Below are 26,447 nucleotides of genomic sequence, written 5' to 3' on the forward strand. Positions count from 1 at the left end.
AATAATAGCCCCTGAGTCTAGGTGGGCTACTGAGATGAGCGTGAAGTGTAAAAGAAGGATTGTCGTATATGGTGAAATACTATCTGGATGTATGCAGTAATAATCGGTAAGTGCACTGCATACATCATCCAACTCTATTTACAGACACGGTCATTGTTCTTACTGTATTTGGAACATGGTAAGAAAACTAAAATTACTGCAGTTCCTGGTGACATACACATTCTACTTCACACCATTTTGACTTTATTAGGTGTCGGGATTTCACTGGAGACACTTCCTCACCACAACGTACTACCCTACCCAAACACGACGCGTATTGTCGCATCTTGATCGGTGAACGAGCAAGGCTTGTGCAGGTATTTTGTCCGAAATGGGCGCTAACTACTGAGCGATCGCGTGGTCGGAGTCTGAGAATGCCCAGGGTGGTTACTAGGTTAGTGGGTATCACATCCACATTTACCACAGGGACAGCGTACCCAGGAGCTGAGCTAGGGGAGGGCAACTCAGTTTCGAGGCGAATGACGGAATGGTTTTGAGATTCCACGGGAAATAGCTCCGGTTGTGCTCACATTACGTGTTTTGGCTCTGTTTAAGCTGATACAACAGTCTGTTTGGCGGAGTGCGATAGGAATTCATTTGTATAAGATTGTTTTTCCAGTGGAGGGGTGCGGCTGCCACCGCTGATGTCTCCTCGGTACGTCCATGGACAGTGGTGAAACAATTCACACAAAGACAAATTTTCACATCACTGATATAGGAACTACTGAGACGCAGAATCATATTGAAAATATCAACTGTTTTGTCCAACATGTAATTAAAGAGTAATTCAGACACAAAGCAACAAATTCATTAATTATAGTGTTTTTATTATAACTTCGGAACTATACATGTAATGAATGTAGCTCATTGTGTGTAGATGAGAACGAGCGCTATAAGCAGAGAGTGTAGTCAAATTTGAATAAGAGCAAAGAAATAGCACTAATTACTTAATTAACTAATTAACTGTAAATTACAGATAAGTGACATGCGCAAGATAACTGCACTGAAAGACAATATGGTATACCTATATAACAACTATCTCATATACCGATAAGTGAGAATATGCATTTGTTAATGAATTATCATCAAAGATAGTAGTTGTCTTACAAATTTTGGTTGAGAAAAAAGGTTAAATTTGTGTATTAAATGACATGATTTATTTATATTCGCGCCATGACAGGAATATTAATTAATTGTAAATGTCTCATAAACGAATGAGGGTCCGTTCATTAAGCGCGGTTGAAATCTGCGTACATGTGTGATTAATTTGGTATCCTAATATTGTAAGATGGACAAACACTTCAAGAAGAAGAAAAATGTACTAAATATATCATTAAGACCACTATAATCGGTAATGCTAGGGTGGGAGACTGACGAAGTAGAGCAAGCGCTGAGTCAGTGCGGGGTCTTTCCTCTTCGGCGGGACGAAATATTGGCTTTGATCGATACATCGTAGAGGGTAACGCTAGCTACTATCGAAGCTCTGGCACTGTGACAGGCGAATGAGAAGACGCTCCGCTCTGTCCCCTCTCTAGCTCAGCTCTCTTACTTCAGGCACTGTGGCCTTGGGGTGGAAGGTTGGACTGTTATTGCTACTAGTGGGGTTCTTTTTCTTCCAGTATGATACGATCAATGTCCAAGGCTACATTTAAGAGCTGCTAATAGCGAATACTTTGCAGAGTTACCTGATTTTGTAGTAGGCAGTTCGGCGGTACTTACCGAAATGATCTGGTAGGAGTTGGACATCATAGCGATGAGCATGTTGAGCAGCACGATGATGTTGATGACAGAGTACGAACCAAACATCAGCAGGGCCCAGAATCGCGTGAAACTTTTGATGCCGACCAGCTCGAAGTTCATCAGGTCAACTAATCCAAAACTTGCCCAGAAGAGAGACTGTGATGTCTCGAACAGACTGGAAATCACCATAGGAAAATTTTAGCGAACCGGCAGAAAATACTCTGTCATTACATTAGGTATAATTCTGCGTGCAGGTCTCCTGCTCGGCGCGGTTTTTTTTTTTTTTTAAACTGGCGTAGTGATGTAAATATCTGTCGATACCATCAAAGTAAAAATCGTCTGACATATTAATGTGTAAGTTTTGTAATTGTTTTCAAACCGATTAAATGATGAATTTCAATGTAGCGGACCTCACTCTTTGTAGTAAGTTCTACGTAAAGACCCTTTTTTGGTGATATGGGGCAGTGTGATAAATGTTAAATAACAAATCTCACCATTTATCTTAAAGATTTTAATTAATCACCAGTGTATATTAAGAAGTCCAGCTTCATCAGCAGGGTTTCAACCTACTATTGAAGAAACGGTGTTGTGATGTAAATGGGGTGTCAAGGTCAGTTAAATCAGAGCACCTTTCAGCGAATAAAATTCACCTTTCAGTACCAGAGATGAGGTTTATATCTCATTGAAATCACATTGAAAAGGCCTTAGGAGTCAGCTAGAGATCTAACTATGAAGTGCTTCTCCCACATTTCCGTTGACAGTTCATAAATAATATATATATTTTCTAAAACTCTGTAAGAAATTAATCATTTAATATTTCACTCACGGAAGTCATTTTACTGCAGCCTGGATATGTTGAAGTATGATTGGTTGTCTTTAATCAAAAATGTGAATTTTTTTATAAAACGTAGTCCATACCAGCCACAGTTTCGTGTCACAGAACTTTACATTTGTGACACGGTTTGAACTATAGTCCACTATGTGAGTCACGTGGAACAGTACTAAGTAGATCGAAAGCTGAGCAGCGCTTGTAACACGTATCAAAAGAGATATGGTCTGTGTTTAAGATAAATTTACTTCATTCACTAGCCCAGTAATGTAGATAAGAATATTTAAGATGTTACTCACAGTGTTAGCGAGACGAAGACTCTGCTCTTCTGCTGCGTCACCCTTTATCAATTACAGTGGCTGATTTATTCGGTGACAATTATTCTGGTAACTCGCATAATGCAACAGAAAAACGTTTGAATTTCAAAAGAGAGGCCGATTCCAACCACAATGCGCCGTCGAAATAATCCAGTGTCGAAAGTTGAATATTTATGGCAGCCTGGTACTCGAACTCGGATCTCCCGCTTAACGCGAGCGGTTGCCTTAACTGCTTTCTTTTTTTTTTTCATTTTGTTCCTCATAGTTCATTGTGTTTGGTCGTAGCGGACGTCACATGACATCCGTTGAAGTTCGTTGTTTATCCCTTCACTCAGGTTTTTATTACAGAGAGCACCCAGCTCACTGACCGAGCACGCTGAGCTACCGTCGCGGCAATTTTTTTTTTTTTTTTTTTGTTCGTTGCATCTGCTCGTGGCGGACGTCGTAAGACATCCGTTTAAGATCGTTGTTGATCGATTAGCTCAGTTTTTTTGTTACAGAGGGCTGCTAACCCTCTGACCGAACAATCTCATTTTGTTCGTTATTGTTCGTTTCAATTGTTCGTGGCGGACGTCACCTGACGCCCATTGAAGTTCGTTATTGATCCATTCACTCAGTTTTTTTTTATTACAGAGGGCAGCTAACCCTCTGACCGAACACGCTGAGCTACCGCGCCGGCGTTGAATATTTATGGCAGCCTGGTACTCGAACTCGGATCTCCCGCGGTTGCCTTAACTGCTTCGGCCATCTGGACACGCTTCCCAAATCCTCAACTTGCCACTCGCTAGTAGCGTCCACTGTCCAGTCATCTACTTGCTCGCGGCGGGTTTGCACTTCCGCAAGAGGCTCCGACCCTGTTGTACGTCTACACTGAAGTTATCAAGGGAGCCATGCCTACAGATACACTGTTCGAAAGAACAGACACCACACGTATATATAAAAATATGTTTCTCACTGCGTAGATCGACGGCCTGCTCTAATATAAATAATGACGAACTAAAACAAAATGTAGTTCGACTCTCTATCTGTACTTCTATACTGATGATAGTTGTCAAAAGTATTCTGAACAGTCGCTTTGAAGATAGCAGACAATAGAGTACAACGTCTTTAACTAAGCTCTTTAGTTGCTTGTTGTAACAGCTAGGTTGGGAAACATAAAGCTATTTAATCTTGTTTCTTAAAGTTATACATGTATTACTTGTTTGCTGTCATCGTATGGGTCGGCGGGTGAAAAATAAAGAATTATTGCTTCTATTATTTATTGCCGTTCTCAACACAGGCTCTCTAACTACAATGTTGGCACCCAGAAAGTGATAAGCAAAAACGTAATGCCTGTAATTAGAGTTCACTGTGCCCACTCTGATAGAGAATAAAAGTTATTGATTATTGAAGTTCATTACTCTGAGGATTTAGGATGATATCTGGGATTCATAGAAAATGCAGTTTACTATAACAATTTTCACTATATTCTGAAAAAGATAAAGCGTAAAACTCCAGACAAATGATTACCCATATCAGCTATTGTACTATCAGGGCTGTTCAGAGTCTATTGCGCAGATCCTATTATCCCTAGATAACGAAACTGTGCAATAATCGTTATCGATGTAAATGTTCAAAGTGAATGCTAGCCAAAATTTGACTTTAATACTCACCAACGCCACGCTAGTAATGGTAGAAAGTCTGTCCTGTGGCGACACGAGAAAATACGACATACGCAAACTGAGAATAAATCACTGGAGTCGTTCTGTTATTAGCACTTTACCCGAATGAGAACTCATTGTTACGTGCATACCGAGTTACATAATAGGGCATCCAAGGCTGTTTCTGGCAACTGCACAAACGTGACGCGGCTTCCGACACGGAGTGCTCGCTGATAGGAATCTAGAAGAGAACTGGGGCCTGACTCTAGCTTTTTTTTTCCTTTATTGAATTTCGATTCCCCCCTAAGAGGGCGGGCTGGCAGCAGCTTAGTACGCTGCTCTGCAGCCTACAGACTTTTTAAAACGTAAGAAGAAGATAAGAAACAATAAAAGCAGGCGATAAAATGGTGACTTAAATTGTAAAACGGCGGAAAATTGTGGAAAGTTAAAACATAAAACAAAGGGTTGGCAATGCTAATAAAATGCACAGGAAGCAGACAGGTAACATAGTAGACAGACAATTAAAAAAACACGGCGACAATCTGGTTTCTGTTCGCAAGAGATATAAAAATCACACCCAGCGATAGTATGATGTCCGTTCGCAACACTTCGGAAAAGACACACAACACTCAACACTCACTGTAAACACTGCACTAAAATGTCGGCACAAAAAAACGAAAGAGGGGGGGGGGGGGGAACGAAGGAGGTAGAGGACTCATAAGGGGGGGGGGGGGACTCTAGCTCGCACAGCGTTATTTACATAACCGTGGCGCAGACCGCCGAAGGCGCAGCCGACAAAATTTGCCTTACTGACTAGCCGTCGGACCTAGCAGAACGCTACTTCAAGTTACTAAATAATTAATTGCTTCATTCGCTGAAGGCCTATGAAGCTCTCGATTTAATTGTCCAATCAGCCCACAGGTAAGTATTTATAATAAAATTCTAATGTGGCTAGGTTAAATACTTTTGGCGAGAGAATTATTTTAGTTGTACTGCACGCAATAGATGAGCTCTGAACTTGCCCTTTGGAGACGCTACAGCTATAGTTTTATATCCACCTATTTTAAAGTTCTCACATTTTTGTTATTATAGCGTATCTCCCTTGTACCTAAATCTAAACAACCTAGCTTTATCTAATCACTTACTTAATCTATCTTGCTTCTGAACTTTTAGGAAAATCATGAATTTCAACCAAAATATTACTTTGTGAGATCCAGCATGCTGTTTCCATTAAATTACAGTGAAAAAGGAATCCAAATATAAATTCTGAAGTTTTGTAGCTCCATTCTGTTGCGCCGATGATTTTTACGTAAAATGTCCAAATTTTGAAAACTGTTGAAGTTAGCAAACTGAAACTTAACAGATTATCATTTTAGCATCACTGCTGACATGCTATCAACTTTTCAAATTATTTACTTTTTAAGGTATTGCGCAACATTCGTGACGTCATAGCTAGTTACAGCAGACTACACTGGCACACAATGGAAAGCATATGAATTTTAAATGGCGTGAGTAGGCTGCTTCCCTACAATCGGTTTTGCTTCTTTGAATACACCGGCCCTCGTCAGATCACCGAAAGAAAGTTAAGCAATGTCAGACATCGCCAGTACTTAGATTGGTAACCACCTGGCTACATCACGTGCTGTTGGCTGCTTTCCCTTTACCTCTGCGATGGCTTAAGTTTTTGAACACTAGGCTTTGCGCCAAAGTCGTGGATTAAATTCCAAACCTGCCCGCAATGTCTCATCGAGTGAGGGCGCGTGACACTGGCAGCGGCGGTCTGACCGTCAGACGGGCTCATGAAGACCGGCGGCCCTTTTGGGGTTACCCGAGGGGGGTAGCCTGTGGGACGCCACTGAGTTTCACCCTCTCTCTCCTCTCATCATCATGACACCACGCTACACACTCAGGCATTAAAGTCAGCTGCACTTATCAGATACACTTAAATACACGAAGGCAAGGTGCCAGTGTGCACGAACAGTAAAGACTTTCCAGTTAGGCGGCGTGGGAAAGATGTGGTGAAACTGGCTGGCACAAATGTTCCTTACTGCTGGTATGATGGACACTTTTTAGACTGTAGGAGAGGCAAAGTGTGAAACTGTATTTACCAATGAATGTGTGGATCAGAATCAAGATGCCTTCAAGTTCTTAATTGTATACTTCGTTACAAATATGACAGTATTCAGGGGGTTAGAGCACGTACTTTTATCGGTGACTGAGGACAGTATATTGAACAACATTACACCAGTATTTACTTCATTTGCGGACTGATAATTATAGCTATTAGGAGTAGTACGTTTTTAGGTTGTTAGTACCTCCAAGTACACGTGGAAAGAGCAAGACATTAATGTTTATTTTCCCCTGGGCAGCAAGTGAGGTGTTGAAGTGTGGACACGTGGATGCAAAACAATTAGTCTATACAGACAGGCGTAGTCCACTTCACAGTGCAGTTATGATTGAGAGAAAAATATTAGGTATTGTATTTGTATTTGTATTTTAACCGGGGACCTAGAAACGACGGAGAGGCTCCGTCCCCGCCGCAGCCGCGGTGGTCCACAACTCCACGACGACTACCGCAGTCCACTTCACCCCTCTGCCACCCCGCACCGAACTCAGGGTTATTGTGCGGTTCGGCCCCCAGTGAACCACCCCAGGGAACGTCTCGCACCAGACGAGTGTAGCCCCTATCTTTGCGTGGTAGAGTAATGGTGGTGTACGCGTACTTGGAGAACTTGTTTGCGCAGCAATCACCGACATAGTGTAGCTGAAGCGGAATACGGGGAACCAGCCCGCATTGGCCGAGGCAGATGGAAAACCGCCTAAAAACCATCCACAGACTGGCCGGTTCGCCGGACCTTGACAGAAGTCCGCCAGGCGGATTCGTGGCGCGGACCAGGCGCTCCTTCCCGCCCGGAAAGCCGTGCGTTAGACCCGCACGGCCAACCGGGCGGGCAAAATATTAGGTAGTAAATCGTGTGATGTGTTTCTGGGAAGAGTTTTTTAGATGCAGAGAAAAACCAACTAACATATTGAAGTGGCTACATATTAAGGGACCAATCATTATAATATCTGCACTTGTACCCCTAACACACTGTATAATTACTTGTCTGTTAGTGCTATATGGCAGACAAATGTGGATATTTATCAAATGTGAAAAAAGACAGTGTTCCTAAAAGAAGGTTAGAAGGAAATGGCACTTAACAATGACACACAGTAAGTTACAAAAAACAGAGACATACGAAAACTTATAAAACAAAGACTCCATAAGTTTAACAGTAAAATACTATAGTGAGAAGGATATCTGCATAAACGATTCAGGCTTTGAGTGTATCAATAGTTTGCGGAAGGTAACTTCCGACAGGTACAAATGCAGGCAACAGATTAATGCAGCACGCCATCTACAGAGATCGTGAAATAATTAGAGTAATGAATGAACAACTGTGCTAACTAAAAATAAGTTATAATACACAAATGGTGGTGAGCACCTAAGGAAACAGGTAGTCACTCTGTCACCTCTGTCTGTAGTGTGAACGTACGACATTTGGGCACGATTTTCATGTTAGTGTAACTATGGTCAAGGTATTAAGCCACTACAGTGTTCATAATGAGTGTCATATAGTACACGTGACGAATATTATATTAAGAGGTGACAGTGACACTTCTAGGGGGAGTCAAAAGCAGAAACAGTGGGCTGACGTGCCACTTACCGCAGCGTTGCCAGTAACCCCCAGGGTAGGCAACGGATGGATCGCGTGGCGTGCGACAGAGACAGAGGGCACACTGCCTGCTCCGCTATGTGAGCGGTCGCAGTGGATCGAGTCTGTACTACGCGTACGATACCTGCACTCACTTGGTAAATCTCCTCCATATGGCACAAGCCTTCTCTTCGTTATCAAAGTCCGGCAGTCCGCTGGGCAGGTGGTAACACTTTGCCTTCTCCAGGTCCGCGTAGTACCACAGCAACTGGTTCATACCTATAGAATAAGAACAGAACAGGTATTAAGTTAAAGGTGGATTTTTTTTTGAGATTGTTACTTTATGTTAATGTATATCGGAAATTTAAAAATCGAAGACTGAACTCACTGATACATGAAATGCATTGCCAGTTGCGAATACGAACAATCGTCAGCTGTATAAGGGAATAACGACACTGAAAATACGTGTCGGACTAGGATTCAAATCCACTTTTTCCGTTTCAGGCCAGATATCGCCTAAACCGCTTTTGCTATCCGTCCACGACTCACTGCCAGACCCAAACTTCTATATGTCTTCTTTCCTGGGTCACAACATGTACTCCTACATACATTATGAAATTTCCGTACAGGTGAGCAGATTTTACACTACTGGCCATTAAAATTGCTACACCACGGTGACATGCTACAGATGCGAAATTTAACCGACAGGAAGAAGATGCTGTGATATGCAAATGATTAGCTTTTCAGAGCATACACACAAGGTTAGCGCCGGTGGCGACACCTACAAAGTGCTGACATGAGGAAAGTTTCCAACCGATTTCTCATACACCCCAACAGCAGTTGACCGGCGTTGCCTGGTGAAACGTTGTTGTGATGCCTCGTGTAAGGAGGAGAAATGCGTACCATCACGTTTCAGACTTTGATAAAGGTCGGATTGTAGCCTATCGCGATTGCGGTTTATCGTATCGCGACATTGTTGGTCGCGTTGGTCGAGATCCGATGACTGTTAGCACAATATGGAATCGGTGGGTTCAGGAGGGTAATACCGAACGCCGTGCTGGAACCCAACGGCCTCGTATCACTAGCAGTCGAGATGACAGGCATCTCATCCGCATGGCTGTAACGGATCGTGCAGCCACGTCTCGATCCCTGAGTCAACAGGTGGCGACGTTTGCAAGACAACAACCATCTGAACGAACAGTTCGAGAACGTTTGCAGCAGCATGGACTATCAGCTCGGAGAACATGGCTGCGGTTACCCTTGACGCTGCGTCACAGACAGCAGCGCCTGCGATGGTGTACTCAACGACGAACCTGGGTGCACGAATGGCAAAACGTCATTTTTTCGGATGAATCCAGGTTCTGTTTACAGCATCATGATGGTCGCATCCGTGTTTGGTGACATCGCGGTGAACGCACATTGGAAGTGTCTGTTCGTCATCGCCATATTGGCGTATCACCCGGCGTGATGGTATGGGGTGCCATTGGTTACACGTCTCGGTCACCTCTTGTTCGCACTGGCGGCACTTTCAACAGTGGACGTTACATTTCAGATATGTTACGACCCGTGCTCTATCCTTCATTCAATCCCTGCGAAACCCTACATTTCAGCAGGACCTGCAGGTCCTGTACGGGCCTTTCTGGATACAGAAAATGTTCGACTGCTGCCCTGGCCAGCACATTCTCCAGATCTCTCACCAATTGAAAACGTCAGGTCAATGGTGGCCGAGCAACTGGCTCGTCACAATACGCTAGTCGCTACTCTTGATGAACTGTGGTATCGTGTTGAAGTTGCATGGGCAGCTGTACCTGTACACGCCATCCAAGCTCTGTTCGACTCAATGCCCAGGCGTATCAAGGCTGTTATTACGGCCAGAGGTGGTTGTTCTGGCTACTGATTTCTCAGGATCTATGCACCAAAATTGCGTGAAAATGTAATCACGTGTCAGTTCTAATATAATATATTTGTCGAATGATTACCAATTTATCATCTGCATTTCTTCTTGGTGTAGCAATTTGAACGGCCAGTAGTGTAACTGTACAATAAGGGCTCGGACTTACGACACTGCCTGTAGTAGGTAATATATTTTACTATTCTCAAATATTGCTGTGCTACATATGGCGCTTTACTGCATTACATTGTGAGTTACTATCGCACAAATCCATTGTGTTCTCAAAACAAAAACTTGAATTAGCATAGTTATTAGCAGCCTAGTTCATTACTGCGGTCATTTCCTGCAAGAGTGATAGCTATCTGCGTGTTATTAGGTCATATTTAAGATATGCGCTTTTACTTGGGACAGTAAGAGGCCATTTTCTTCGACTTTTAAGTGTCAAAGGCGTTGAAAACTTTCTGGTGTATGGCAACGAGCTATGAGCAAAAGCGAAATTTCATCAACTTATAGCTGTTCCAAGAGTACAATGTTTGCTTGTTTTGATAATGAAGGAGAAACTAATGAAGATCGTTAACTTTCTGTATTAGCTACACAATAAGATCAAAATTAGTACGAATAATTATTTATTTTTTTTACTTGAAAATACAAGTTTAAATTTCACGTTTGGTTGTCAGTGTGTTCCGCATTAATAAACAGAAACAAGGATTTAATGTATGTTGCTTGAATGCACTATAATCACACGCTGATTCTGTGTAGAGAAAGATTTTGAGTCACGCCAGCAGCTCAAAAAACCTTCAGTTGTCAATCACAAGTTATGTTCTTTTTTTACATTCTATGAAACGTATGAGGGTTACATTTGTTCCAGTTACGTCATTAGTCGTGTGAATAACAACCCAACCGTAGATTTAATATCATACCGTGTTAGTAAACGCAAAGGACTAGCAACCTCGACGAACGCGCTTATATGAGTTTTCCATAAAAGATTTGTGGACCTATCCCCTGGAATCAATAAACTTTTGATTTTGAAATGGTTATTCGTACTTGTGCAAACAATATTCTGTGCGGTTTGCTCACTCATAATAGCTGTAGCAGTGTAAGTGTACTGAAAACCTATGCAGTTACTAGTTTGCTGCCCTGAACGATTTGCTAACCAAATTGGACTGTTAGGCGTGTGAATGAGTAGTAGTCAAGGTAACACACACTAAGCATTCGACTAATTTGTAAAGAATGTTATATCAGGTGGCTCATCTACCTATGTATCTACTGTGATAAGTTTTGCAAACGATTCACGAAGAAAGAATTACAAAGTGTACACGCACTTTTGGCTCAGTTTATGGAACAGGAATGTGAGTTTGGCAACAGTGAAATTCAAAGAAAGTAAACATAGGAAAAATGACAGAGTGAAAGCACGAAGGAAACTGGAAACATTGGGAGAAGAATTCAGTACCACACTTCGCCAAGGACTAAATAACGAGGGTTATTCGGAAAGTAAGCAACTATCGGTTGCGAATTGGAAAATACAGTGAAAATCTAATGAAGCTTTGCGCAGATGCATTGTGCACTGTGTCTGGTACGCCCGTGGATCGCATCATGTCACTCTTTTCAGTTCTGAGCTCACAGTGAGAACGTAAAGATGGCTAGAAATTAGCGTCTCCCGCCAAGTATGAGGGTCTGGCGAAAGATTTTGCCTGAAGCTATGCAATCCGCATAACATAACTGTCATGTGGTTCGTTCTACACGACAATTCTCGGCCGCACTGTGCTGGGCCAATGAAGACGCTCCTGCAGCGTTTTCGATGGGAAGTGTTTGATCATCCACAATACAGCCCGTAATTGGCTACTTCTCAAATGAACAGCTGGCTATGAAGACAATATTTTGACGTAGACAACGAGCTACAGTCCAGAGTAGAAAATTGTCGAAAAGCACTGGCGGCTGTCTTCTACAACGAGGGAATTGAAAAGTTGGTACAACGCTACGACAGCTGTCTAAGTCTGACCGGCGACTGTGTAGAGAAGTAGCTGAAAGGTGTAGCTAACCGTTGCAAATAACACAATTTTGATTTTCACTGTGGTTTCCATTTCGCGACCTATCGTTCCTTACTTTCCGAATAGCCCTCGTATATTCAGACAGAAATTAGTAACCGATTTGGTCAACACTTGCATATAGTCGAATATGGAGACAAAGGATTATACTATTGTGAAACTATTGTGAAAGAGCTGCAGAACCTGGAAGGAAAAGTTAGAAACTACGGTGTAAGTATTTGAGCAAGAGGTAATACTAACTAAATTTGAAAGTCAGTGTGTCCAACAAGGACTTGAGAATTTGAGGAAAAATACAGTTAACAACGTAGATGAAGTCCAGATGTGGTTTGTGAAAATCAGAGCGTTTGTTGTGTTATTCAACTGACTTATTGCTACCATAGAGTAAATTCTGTTATCGGCTTCATCAGACGGGAAAAGAATTGGATAACAGTTTAACGTCATATAGAACTGACGGACGTGAAAGGAAGGCAGTAGTTGAGAAGTGAGTGAGAGAAGGCTGTAGCCTATCTCTAACGTATACTGAGCAAACAGTAAAGCACAGATAAATGTAAAAAGAGAATTAAAGCTCAGAGCGAAGAAACAGAAATTTCGAGTTTGTCAATGATATTGCAATTGTGTCAGAGATGGAAAAGGAATGCATCTTCTCAAAACGTTGTTATGAGATGGACATCAGCGAAAGTAAAACAAGGATAATGGAATGTAATGATATCAGTCAACTAATGTTGAAGAAGTTAAATTAGGAAATGAGATGCAAAAAGTAATAGATGAGACTTTCCGTTTTATCTGAAAAAAAACCTGATAACAGCTGAAGTATAATGGGTATAGAATGCAGACTGGCTATACCAAAGAAAGCATTTGTGTCTAAAAAGAGGAATTTGTTGACATCGAATATCAGTTTAACTGTTAGGAAGACTTTCCCTAAGATATTTATCTGGAGTGTAACCTTGGAGAGAAGTGAAACGTGGACGACAATCGGTTCAGACAAGAAGAGAGTAGAAGTTTTTGAAGTATGAGGATAAGATGGGTAGATATGATACCTAAAGAGAAGGTACAAAATCGAAATTTGGATGGAAGAAAAGGAATATGTGGCACAGTTTGACTAAAAGAAACAATTAAATGATAGGTCATAGACTGAAGCATCAAGGAATCGCCAATTTGCCGATTGATGGAAATGTTAGGGTAAAAAATTGTAGAGGTATACCAAAGCTTTACTACTGTAAGCAGATTCAAAATAAGCGCCTGTTGCAGCAGTTACGTAGAGGTGAAGGTGTTTGCACGAGATAGATTAGTGTGGATAGCTGTGTAAAAGTAGACCACAACAGCACAATGAGAATTATACTAATCAACTGGAATTTGGCAGTAGAAATACCAAGTCACCAGTGTAAAACGAAAAAGGGAGTGGACGTGATGAAATATACCGTTAGTAGATTGATCACAATTCTGTGGGAAGCTACGACATTGAAGGAGAATTTACAGAGAATATTTACCTCAAAAACAAAGATATGGACGCCAAGAGAGATCTTAGGGACTAAATGACGGGGTAAATGCGGACAGTTCAGAGTAACAGTGAAAGTGAGAGAGGATGAACGTCATCAAATGGAAGAGAGGATATATGCCGCGGTTGCACCAAGCGATCAAAAAACTTCAATAGAAGCTCATCAGGTGACAAAAGATGTATCTCTTCACTTTTGTTCTCTACCAGGAAAAAGTGCAAAAACTGATTCTTTTTCGTGTCACAGGAGAAGGACGAATGCATGTTGCTATAAATTTATTTAGAGCCACAGATATAACCTGATTTATATCAAATGCCTCATGTACTACGTTTTCTAGGTATGGACAGAGTAAAAAATTGTGGTGAGGGCCTATGGGAGGGAATTAAAAACTAAGGATGAATAATGTTACCTTTTAAGAGAAAGAGACCGAGAGTCGTAGCTTGGAGTAGAAAAACAACATACGAGAAACAGTGAATATTAACTTCCAGACAGAAGACATGAGTTTCAGACAAATCATGTATGTATCACAGGTCTTAGGTCAACCATTTTATTATGTCTGAACTGGCTGAAAAGAAATGGTTTCAAGATGTTAATAGGTAAATGCAAAATTAGTATCCTGTATGATGCTTGCTAAGATTCAGTGAAATGAGTAGCATATAGGAAGAATTTCTGACAAAGCTCTTCATTCAGTCTTCCTATTTATATTACAATGTGCCTATAATTTTAATGGTCTAGTTACAATTAATTTTCAAAGAATATGAAGATATAGTAGTTTCCAAATGTTGAGAGGTTATAAATAGTTTTTAACTTTTCATTTGAAGCAGAGATACGTTTTATGTGACTAGTCATTTACTCAGAGGGGACGTCTTTGGAATGGGGTCTACAATCTTCCATACTGTTTGTGACAGAGCAACTTACGCCAATTTAGTCCATCTATATGCTACACCTCTTCAAATTATTACCTTGTGAGATACTTTGGTGCTTTCGCAAATGTTATGGTTTTGATGCAGGTGATCTTAAGCGTTGATATACCATCTGAAGTGCCAAAGAAATTGGGATAGGCATGCGTGTTGAAATACAGAGATATATAAATAGGCAGAATACGGCGCTGCGGTCAGAAATGCCTATAGAAGACAACAAGTGCCTGGTCCAGTAGTTAGATCGGTTAGTGTTCCTACAATGGCAGGTTATCAAGATTTAAGTAAGTTTGGTGGTGTTATAGTCGGCCCACGAGCGGTGGGACACAGTATCTCAGAGGTAGCGACGAAGTGGGGATTTTCCCGTACGACCATTTCACGAGTGTACCGTGAATATCAGGAATCTGGTAAAAATCTCCGACATCACTGCGGCCGGAAAAAGATCCTGCAAGAACGGGACTAACGATGTCTGAAGAGAACCGTTCAACTGGACAGAAGAGCAACCCTTCCGCAAATTGCTGCACATTTCAATACTGGCCCATCAACAAGTGTCAGTGTGCAAACCATTCAACGAAATATCATCGATATGGGTTTTCGGATCCGAAGGCCCACTCATGTACCCTTGAAGACTGCACAACACAAAGTAAGCTGGTAGAGGCTCTATAATGGCGTGGGGCGTGTGCAGTTGGAGTGATATGGGACCTGATACGTCTAGATACGACTCTGACTGGTGACATGTTCGTAAGCATCCTGCCTGATCACCTGCATCCAATCATATCCATTGTGCATTGCGGAGGACTTGGGCAGTTCTAGCAGAGCAATGCAACACGTCCAGAATTGCTGCAGAGTGACTCCAGGAACACTCTTCTGAGTTTAGGCACTTACACTGGCCACCAAACTCCCCAGACATGAACATTATTGAGCATATCTGGGATACCTTGCAACGTGCTGTTCATAGGAGATCTCCACCCTTTCGTACTTTTACGGATTTATGGAGAGCCCTGCAGGATTCATGGTAACAATTCCCTCCAGCTCTACTTCAAACATTAGTCGAGTCTATACCACTTGGTGTTGCAGCACTTCTGCGTGCTCGCGGGGACTCTATACGATATTATTGAGGTGTACCAGTTTCTTTGACTATTCAGTGTAGAAACTAGTTCTCATGATGTGACACATGTCTTACAATTGACGTATTTTGTAAGTATGTATTATGGAGAAATATTGTATAGCTGTATAACGATTCGGTTTGTTTGTGATCAGTGTGTCTAATTACGGTCTTGTTACTTTTACGTAGATGGCTGAGGATGGTCTGCTCTCTGAACGAAATTTGTTGTTTGTAATAAAGTAGCGTGCCATTTGTAATGTTTGTGTGTAATCAGAGGCGAGGGTAATGCAGTGCAATCCTTTGTCAGCAGTCGGCTGAAATTTCAACGATATTTCATTTGCAGTTATGATCATACACTCCTGGAAAAGGAAAAAAGAACTCATTGACACCGGTGTGTCAGACCCACCATACTTGCTCCGGACACTGCGAGAGGGCTGTACAAGCAATGATCACACGCACGGCACAGCGGACACACCAGGAACCGCGGTGTTGGCCGTCGAATGGCGCTAGCTGCGCAGCATTTGTGCACCGCCGCCGTCAGTGTCAGCCAGTTTGCCGTGGCATACGGAGCTCCATCGCAGTCTTTAACACTGGTAGCATGCCGCGACAGCGTGGACGTGAACCGTATGTGCAGTTGACGGACTTTGAGCGAGGGCGTATAGTGGGCATGCGGGAGGCAGGGTGGACGTACCGCCGAATTGCTCAACACGTGGGGCGTGAGGTCTCCACAGTACATCGATGTTGTCGCCAGTGGTCGGCGGAAGGTGCACGTGCTCGTCGACCTGGGACCGGACCGCAGCGACGCACGGATGCACGCCAAGACCGTAGGATCCTACGCAGTGCTGTAGGGGACCGCACCGCCACTTCCCAGCAAATTAGGGACACTGTTGCTCCTGGGGTATCGGCGAGGACCATTCGCAACCGTCTCCATGAAGCTGGGCTACGGTCCCGCACACCGTTAGGCCGTCTTCCGCTCACGCCCCAACATCGTGCAGCCCGCCTCCAGTGGTGTCGCGACAGGCGTGAATGGAGGGACGAATGGAGACGTGTCGTCTTCAGCGATGAGAGTCGCTTCTGCCTTGGTGCCAATGATGGTCGTATGAGTGTTTGGAGCCGTGCAGGTGAGCGCCACAATCAGGACTGCATACGACCGAGGCACACAGGGCCAACACCCGGCATCATGGTGTGGGGAGCGATATCCTACACTGGCCGTACACCACTGGTGATCGTCGAGGGGACACTGAATAGTGCACGGTACATCCAAACCGTCATCGAACCCATCGTTCTACCATTCCTAGACCGGCAAGGGAACTTGCTGTTCCAACAGGACAATGCACGTCCGCATGTATCCCGTGCCACCCAACGTGCTCTAGAAGGTGTAAGTCAACTACCCTGGCCAGCAAGATCTCCGGATCTGTCCCCCATTGAGCATGTTTGGGACTGGATGAAGCGTCGTCTCACGCGGTCTGCACGTCCAGCACGAACGCTGGTCCAACTGAGGCGCCAGGTGGAAATGGCATGGCAAGCCGTTCCACAGGACTACATCCAGCATCTCTACGATCGTCTCCATGGGAGAATAGCAGCCTGCATTGCTGCGAAAGGTGGATATACACTGTACTAGTGCCGACATTGTGCATTGTAAGTAGGCTGTTTATGTTTTCTCTATGTAAGTAGGCTGTTTATGTTTTCTTATTGGCAACGTTACGTAGCGCTCAATATGAAAATCACTGGCTGTGATGTGTGCAGTCTGTGGCTGCTTTGCATTGTTGTCTGCCATTGTAGTGTTGGGCAGCGGCAGCTGGATGTGAACAGCGCGTAGTGTTGCGCAGTTGGAGGTGAGCCGCCAGCAGTGGTGGATGTGGAGAGAGAGATGGCGGAGATTTGTAATTTGTCATGAACTGATATATATATTATGACTTGTGATGATATTAAGGTAAATACATTGTTTGTTCTCTATTAATATCTTTCATTTGCTAACTATCCCTATCAGTAGTTAGTGCCTTCCATAGTTTGAATCTTTTATTTAGCTGGCAGTAGTGGCGCTCGCTGTATTGCAGTAGCTTGAACAGCGAAGATTTTTGTGAGGTAAGTGATTTGTGAAAGGTATAGTTTAATGTTAGTCAGGGCCATTCTTTTGTAGGGAATTTTGAAAGTCAGATTGCGTTGCGCTAACAAAATATTGTGTGTCAGGTTAAGCACAGTCATGTATAATTGTTCAAAGGGGACGTTTCATATGTCGACCCTTAGCCTAGGATACCTCACTGGAATCTTCTGATTTTTTCTTGTAGTTTGTGTATTTAGTGTAGCTTTTGTTTATTGCTAGCGCGTAATTGTAGAGAGAATCTCCTTTGTAGTTGTAGCCTTTCATTGTTGTACAGTAAAACAGTTGTGGCATGCATATAGATTTGCACCAAGTATTTCGCAGCTACGCTTGCAATTAACTAGATATTATTTTCAGTGCTATGTTAATGTGTTCTCCTATTTTTGCACTTCAAATTGTGCTTTTCTGTGTTATCGTGTGAAATATTGTGACAATTATGGCGTGTGAAAAACGTAACACTAGGCTCCAAACTAAACTGAGAAATAATAGTGACGACGAGCGTAGCTTATCAGCGCCGCAGAGTAATGAATTTACTAATGTTCAAAGTAGTAATTTGGTAACTGTGCACAGGGAAATGGAGCGGGCGTCAAACAATGGCGGGGACAGTGAAACAATTAGTGAAGAGGGAAGCATTATCGATCGATCGGTCGGCAATAGCTCGCCTCAGGAAGCCGAAATGACACGACACGATCTCGCAAATACTGTAGATTCAGGTTTTGGATCCTCACCGTTTTCTCAAATAAGTCAAGACACATTTTCTGCTTGTCAAAATGTGAATGTTTCCGGTGTAAATTCACTGCCGAAAAGCACTGAGGAACATGTTTCAGACACCAATGCATTGTTATTACAATTAATACAACAAATGGGACAAACACAGCAAAAGCTTCAAAAGTTAGACACAATGGAACAAAATCAGAGACAAACACAGCAAAAGCTTCAAAAGTTAGACACAATGGAACAAAATCTTAAAAAGTTAGACTCATTGGAGCAAACTCTTGAACGAACACGTGAGGATTTAACTACTGAGTTACATAACATTGAATCGAAATGTCAAAAAGTCTGTAATGACGTAAAAACACAAATTTGTGAGCATTTTCAACCTATTTTTTCGCGGCATGAAAATGCATTACAGAATCACGAAGCAGCCATAAAAGAACTGCAAACCATTGTTCATGAAAATCATGAGACCTTGTGGGCTAAAATTGACTCAGTTGCATCTACCGATTCGGTTACGCAACTTGCAAAAACTCAGGAAAACTTAAAGGACACAGTAGATTCGATTTCAACACAAATGGACACTCTGAAACTTGGTTCAGAAAAACACACTGAGGAAATGTGTTCACTATCGGAGAAAGTAGCCGAACTTTCGGATCAGGTTACTAACTTATCTACAAAGGTAGATGATGATCTGAATGACACAAGACCTGTAGCCTTCACTGACACAGAAGAGTATGAACAAATTAGAAAATTCAAACAGAATCAAAATCAAATCAATACACAGTACAAAAGAGAAATCCGGGAAGTACAAGATCAGCTGACACAGATAATTCAAGAATTACGTATTTCAGAGGATACTCGCACCCCAATACGGGAAGAGGAACACAGAAATACGGAACAGCCACAAAATAATAACACAGGGCATTTCGGAAGTTATGAAAGAAATTGGCAATGTGCACACGTAAATTCAAAACATTTAAGAATTCTGGCAACGACATTCATCCACAAGCATGGCTCCATCAATTCTCTCATTGTTTTCCTCCCAACTGGTCGTTAGAACACAGATTAGAATTCATGTGTGGCTATTTAGAGAATGAACCAGCTGTAAGAATGCGATCGGTCATTCACGATTGCCACAGTGAAGGAGAATTTTACCATGCCTTCCTCTCAGCATATTGGTCTCAAGCCACACAAGACCGTGTAAAACATGGCATCATAATGATGAAACATTTCGAACAATCTGAATTCTCCAGTCTTGTGAAATATTTTGAAGACATGTTGCACAAGAATCAGTATCTTTCAAACCCATACAGCCCCTCAGAACTCATCCGCATTTGCTTAATCAAATTACCTGAACATTTACGACATATTATTTTGGCAGGACGTTGCAAAGACGACATTGAAGCATTTCAGGGACTCTTACAAGAATTAGAAACTGACACTGACAATCGCGGAACGCGAAAACAAGGACACAACAATTACAGGTCACATCCGTCACAATTCCGTGACGACAGAAACAATAACCGGACACGACTGGTCTATTCTTACAACGCAAATCGTGACCAAAATAGACACCACCCGTACGACAACCGTTGGCAGAATAATAATAGTTACAGAGAAAGATCGCATTTCTGTAGTAATGACTATCACAGAGACAATCAGAGAAACTGACAATATGGGAACCAAAACAAGTATTATCAAGGGAGGCAGAATAACTTCAGACGCAACAGTTCGGCGCAGAGTTACGATTCAGGGAGAAATTCTCCACCACATGACCGACAAACAAGAAACTATGTAAACTACCGACAAAACGACAGACGTGAATTTCATCAGAACTGGCGGGATTCTAACAGAGCTGGGCCCTCTCGGCAAGGCGAATTTGTAGAAGTTAGGTCTCCTAATCCCAATAACAACGCGCGCCAACAAAGAGACAGACAATGACTCGCGCAGCAGGCAGCCGCGTGCGCCCGCTGGCTCAGGGAAAAATAACATAGACGCTAACCTTGAGAAAAATTCCAGTATTCTTTACCGACGTATACTGCATGATAATTGTATTCCAGCCAAACTGTGAGTACTATGAAGAGTAAAGGTTTACACCAGGTTTCACATGTAAAACCATTTGTTGAAAGATAATCTGCTTTTTAACTTAGTCTTTGTCATAAAATTTTTCGTTTCACATTACTAATATGCTTTGTCAGACTTAGAAACTGTTAACATACAACTATGTTTGAAGTTGAATATCCAGTCTAGAACCTAGGGAACATTTTTAAACAGAAGTTACGAATGCATTGTTATAGTGAACAGACGACACAGTGTTGTATTTGTACATTCTTGCTTGTTAGTTGCACGATTATGGAACGACTATAAGGCTTACATACTTAGAACATTTACCAGTACTGCTAATGAGATTTTAATGCAACATTGTGGTTTACTTGAAAATACATTCTGGGTTTAAAGTACTTTCTGTGAGATACCAGACGACACAGTGGTTAGTTTATGTGACAGCTACACGATTTTTATCACGACGCTACTAATGAGTGACAATTTACAATGTTGCTTGTGCAGTGTATCTGTTTTATATCTGCACAGTTTTCTGAATTCTTCTAGGAAGAAAAACATGTTTTAGTAGTAACTTTTGTGGTATAGCAACAATGAGACAGCCTTTTTCTTGGCATAACAATACGTTACTGTACAGTACTTTCCTCATCACGGCAATAAGCGTAATAACTAAGATATCTATACGCAAAGCATTTCACTTTTGTGTATCATGAGGTAAGTACATTGACTTTAGCAGAACTTTGCTTACAGAGGACGATAACTACGACAGTTCCACAGAATTATCTTACAGCAAGACGCGCATTTAGCGCTACAGGACACGCATTTGAGTGATTAATCTTATACTTAAAACACTTATTTTCAAAGATTTTTTAATTACAAAGAAAGTTTTCCGTGATACATTTCATTCCATTGCTGTAATTTGTAACACCTGAGGGTATAATTACATTTATCCTCAGGGGGGTACACGCTTACTTTGTGTACCATGTGTGTGGCAACCACAAGGAACCCTAGCTAATATGGTATTTGCTTATACAACTTTACACATCAGTACCATATTTCTCTAACACACAAATTACACAGCTATCTGATCATTTAACTGAGAGAGACGAACATTTATTTTACTACATCAGTGACACATGTTTACGCAATACACAGTTGGGTAACTTCACACTTATGAAACTGTATTTTTCTGTACTTTGTAAACTGTTCATATTTTTTCGGAACCATTGTGATACTATGAGAGCTTTGAATGATGTATTTGGTATGGATTCATGATTTTTAAAGTACGTTTGAGGCATATGACACTTTTGACATGAGCAGAGAATTTTTTTAATTCTTGGAGGAAGCTACGACGATTTTGAGATTTGACTGAAGTGTTATGATGTTATTTTTACGACGACGATGTGTATTATGCTGCTGAGGTATGTTTACGATTAATAGGCTGAGGCTATATGAGTTATTTGATTATGCTTCATATTTATAATGACGAAATATTGACGAGTGTCGATGGATACGTATATGTGTAATAAGGTAAGGAGTAATGAATAGTGGGTAGGGATCTTGACTTGTGAAAAAGGATGTTGGAAACCAAGAATCGTACTTTAAGAGTTATGACATGTGTGAATCATGTGTGAATGTATCACAATGCCACTGAAAATTTTTTTGGACACTGTTATATTCATAGGATTTTGTTTCTACACATTTGTTACGCAAATTTTCGACCTGTGAAATGTTTATATGAGACTGTCACTGTAGCGGAAACTGCTGTCGTAAATATGTCGGTAAGAAAGGTAAGTGACCGTGACATAATGCGTTGCGAGCGGCCAGGTGTGCCAGTTGCCTGGAGGAAAAGCCATTATTGCGAGCCCTTTTCAGCGGCACAGGTAGAAAAAAAAGGGGACGCCATTAACCTCACTTCTGACATTCCTTTGTAGAAAGCATCGCAAAAACGACACGGTCGAACTTGAAAACATATGATTTTTGTAATGCGTTGTGGGCACACAGCTGTGTCAAACACCTGGAGAACAAGCCATTAGGGTGTGCCTTTCATCGCTAATGCGACACCCTCGTTACTTGAAAACATATGATTACTCGCACTTTGTGCTAATTACTGAAATGCTTATGAATTGATGGGAAATATTCGTACATCTGCACACCTGATTACGACAAGCGTCTTTCTACGAGAGTTGAGAGAATTTCTACTAACTTATGAAATGTCACATGACTATTGAATGATATTTTTATGCTTTGGTTTGCGTAATTGCTTATTTCATTTGATACCTGTTTTTCAGCTGTGTTGCAGCATTGCTTTTATAAAATGAAATGCATTTGCTAATGTGAACACTTTCTGTCAACAGATCTATTAAATAATTATTTTATGATCCACATTCTTTAAAAAAAGGAGCACTTGGAAAGGAAAGAACAATAAGAAGGAACTAATAACAGTAACACATAATTTTCTTTTCAAGTACTTGGTAATTTCTTTTGTAGAATAAATTGTGATGCATCACTCTAATGTTAAGATGTGACATAGGTATTAGACATGGCCATTTTAGTGTAATATTTTTTCTGCTTGCGCTGTGTCATGTTTAGGTATAAGTTGCTGCTGTTTGCCAGGCACAGTGTTATTGAATTTGACTTTTGCTCATTTATGCTGCTAGCTTTGCCAATTTGCATTTTTTTGCATTGCTGTTTGTGTTGATTTGTTATGTGATGCTGCATTGCCTCGTCCCTTAGTTTAGCATCTGAGCTCAGTAGATTTAAGTTAGCTTAAGAGGGGGTAGCCTCTAAGAGAATGAGTTGCGATGAATTGGAAGAAATGCATTGAGAAAACAGGTTTAGGTAGGATTTTCTTGGAAATAAATGTTGAGGTAAGAAATGTGTGAACATATAAATACAGAAAGCATGCTTAGATAGAATTTTTTTGGTGGAAACAAAGGATGAAATAAGAGGAAAGATATATGAAGTTTTGGGTTGGACTGCAGTACCACATGTTACACTGAAAACGAACCCTGTCCTTTCCTATTGGTGTTATCCCACTATGTGTTTGTGTACCCTTGTGTATTTGTTTTCTTCCTGTCTCTGTGTAGTTTCATAGAATTTTTTTTTCTTTTAATATTAAGCTACATTCACTATGATGAGGAATACTGTTATCCTCGAATATAATTGGCATTAATAATATGTTATTTACTTTGTAAAGATGTTAGATATTATTAATTCTGTTTTGTTTTAATGCTCATGTGTGAAGTTGATGTTTCAAAAGTTATTGTGATCTTTTATGTATGTACTCATGTCATAATTACACTGATGTATATGTTAGTTCGATTCTTTTGTAAAGCCTGTACTACAGATGTTATCTGTATTGTTATGTTTTTAATAATGTATTCTGTACCTTTGTTATTGTATTATTATGTTATAAAATTGTAATTGTCACCAGTTCATGATATTATTAACTTGTTAGATACATTTCACTGCACACGTTTCTGTTGGTCATAGTATATGGACAATATGTGAGAAGTAGGGACTGTTAGTGTTTGCACGTGTGTTGATAATTCAGCAAGGGACTGGATAACAGCATTGCTGGTTCTAAGGACAATTCCAAAAACTTTGTGAGTGCACAAGTGGTGGTTTATGGACTTGCTATATTCTCCGCAAGACTCTTCGATGGTGAATGTGCACCTGCACAATCGCAACAGATGGCTGCTGGTCATCTCTACAAGGACTACAGTGGGTCTGCACCTCTGGTGGCCCACCAATACCATTATCTCTACAAGGACTACAGTGGGTCTACACCTTTGATGATCCATCAGTACCATTATTTCTACAAGGACTGCAGTGGGTCTGCGCCTCTGGTGGCCCACCAATACCGTAATCTCTACCAGGACTACAGTGGGTCTGCTCTGTGATGACCTACCAATATTCATCAAAACTTCGACTGACTCTGCAGTGGGTTTGCTCTGTTGTGACCCAATACTTGTCTGCATGTCGAGAGTCAGCACTGTCTTTCCGTTGGAAGGACAACACTACTTCTTCAAGACTGCATGGAAATCCACTACTTCCGTGTGCATTTTCTTCTACTGCTCAGACTTTGAGAAAAACACTATATTTTACCATAATGAATGATCAGGACTGTCTTTATGGACTGTAAGAAAATTTGAGCTTTTGACCAACATAATATCAATAAGTGTGTGCATTTGATTTCTTTGTTATTGTAATTATGAAAAATTTTATCAAATCATTATTGGCCACTGCCCAAAAAAAAATTTGTAAAATTTTTTGTGGGGAGCATGGGGGCTATGTAAGTAGGCTGTTTATGTTTTCTCTATGTAAGTAGGCTGTTTATGTTTTCTTATTGGCAACGTTACGTAGCGCTCAATATGAAAATCACTGGCTGTGATGTGTGCAGTCTGTGGCTGCTTTGCATTGTTGTCTGCCATTGTAGTGTTGGGCAGCGGCAGCTGGATGTGAACAGCGCGTAGTGTTGTGCAGTTGGAGGTGAGCCGCCAGCAGTGGTGGATGTGGAGAGAGAGATGGCGGAGATTTGTAATTTGTCATGAACTGATATATATATTATGACTTGTGATGATATTAAGGTAAATACATTGTTTGTTCTCTATTAATATCTTTCATTTGCTAACTATCCCTATCAGTAGTTAGTGCTTTCCATAGTTTGAATCTTTTATTTAGCTGGCAGTAGTGGCGCTCGCTGTATTGCAGTAGCTTGAGCAGCGAAGATTTTTGTGAGGTAAGTGATTTGTGAAAGGTATAGTTTAATGTTAGTCAGGGCCATTCTTTTGTAGGGAATTTTGAAAGTCAGATTGCGTTGCGCTAACAAAATATTGTGTCAGGTTAAGCACAGTCTTGTATAATTGTTCAAAGGGGACGTTTCAGCATGCTCTGTTGCCTGTGTGTATGTGCCTGTGGTTCTGTCAGTGTGATCATGTGATGTATCTGACCCCAGGAATGTGTCAATAAAGTTTCCCCTTCCTGGGACAATGAATTCGCGGTGTGCTTATTTCAATTTCCAGGAGTGTAGAAAGCCTGCTGTTGTAGTGGACGAACTTGATTGGCTGAAGTTTCATCCTACAGAACACTGTAGTTTGAAATTTGAATGTTACCATAAAATTGTTTTATTGTATATGACTTAAATATAACTAGACAAGAAGTAGGAATTTGGATTAGATTAAGAAAAATTGGATCGAAATGTATTAGTGCGTCCCAGAACAAAAAGAAGACGCGTAAGACTAGCTACGTGTAGGGAGCCAATGAGGTTCTTCCTTGATGTCAGCAGGAAATTGCTTGGACGGAAGGCAGCCAAGAAAGAGACACCGATGGGACGCCATGAGTTGCTAGCATGAGCCTGGACGAAAACTGCGTTGTTCAAAAGCTACCAGTAATAGTGGCGTAAAATTTTACCTATGTGCGTGCTGCAAAAGCACTGGGTATCAAGACAGTACCAGTTACGTGGTATTGCAATGTAAGGAAGTCACGGTAAGTATGACTTTCGTAATACACTAGAGTGCTTACAAAACAACGAATGCTTCTGTATGGCGTTAGTTACACATCATTAACTTTCACGGGCACAGGAAACGCTAAATCCAGCAGCTATTCGCTACATCGCAGAAACTGAGATACTGGGACTCCGTTAAATAGTTAGAGATTAGTAATGATGTCAAAGTTCTAAAGAACAGATTCTCGAGAAGCAGCTGGCAGCATAGACGTAATATTAACTGAACGAGCAACTGAAGTGTTTGAATCCTTTCGATGGACAGTCAGGCCTCATGTAGCCTGCAAAACGCCCAAAGCTTGTAATTGGTCTGGGCAGTAACTATATGACTTTATGGGAGAATACATAGCCATT

General features: G+C 41.4%; 1 protein-coding gene across 2 annotated transcripts in view; it reads right to left on the minus strand.

The window, feature by feature from the left end:
- Positions 1 to 26,447, minus strand: part of LOC126412477 (transient receptor potential protein) — a 451,880-nt gene that overhangs the window by 97,837 nt on the left and 327,596 nt on the right. For both annotated transcript variants that reach the window (XM_050082094.1, XM_050082095.1), the window contains exons 14-15: positions 8,416 to 8,539; positions 1,759 to 1,954 (exon numbers count right to left, since the gene is read on the minus strand). In XM_050082094.1, coding sequence (XP_049938051.1) covers positions 1,759 to 1,954; positions 8,416 to 8,539 — 320 coding nt within the window. The remainder of the gene's footprint in view (positions 1 to 1,758; positions 1,955 to 8,415; positions 8,540 to 26,447) is intronic.

Source organism: Schistocerca serialis, chromosome 7 (assembly GCF_023864345.2).
Source record: "Schistocerca serialis cubense isolate TAMUIC-IGC-003099 chromosome 7, iqSchSeri2.2, whole genome shotgun sequence".
NCBI classification, from domain to species: domain Eukaryota; kingdom Metazoa; phylum Arthropoda; class Insecta; order Orthoptera; family Acrididae; genus Schistocerca; species Schistocerca serialis.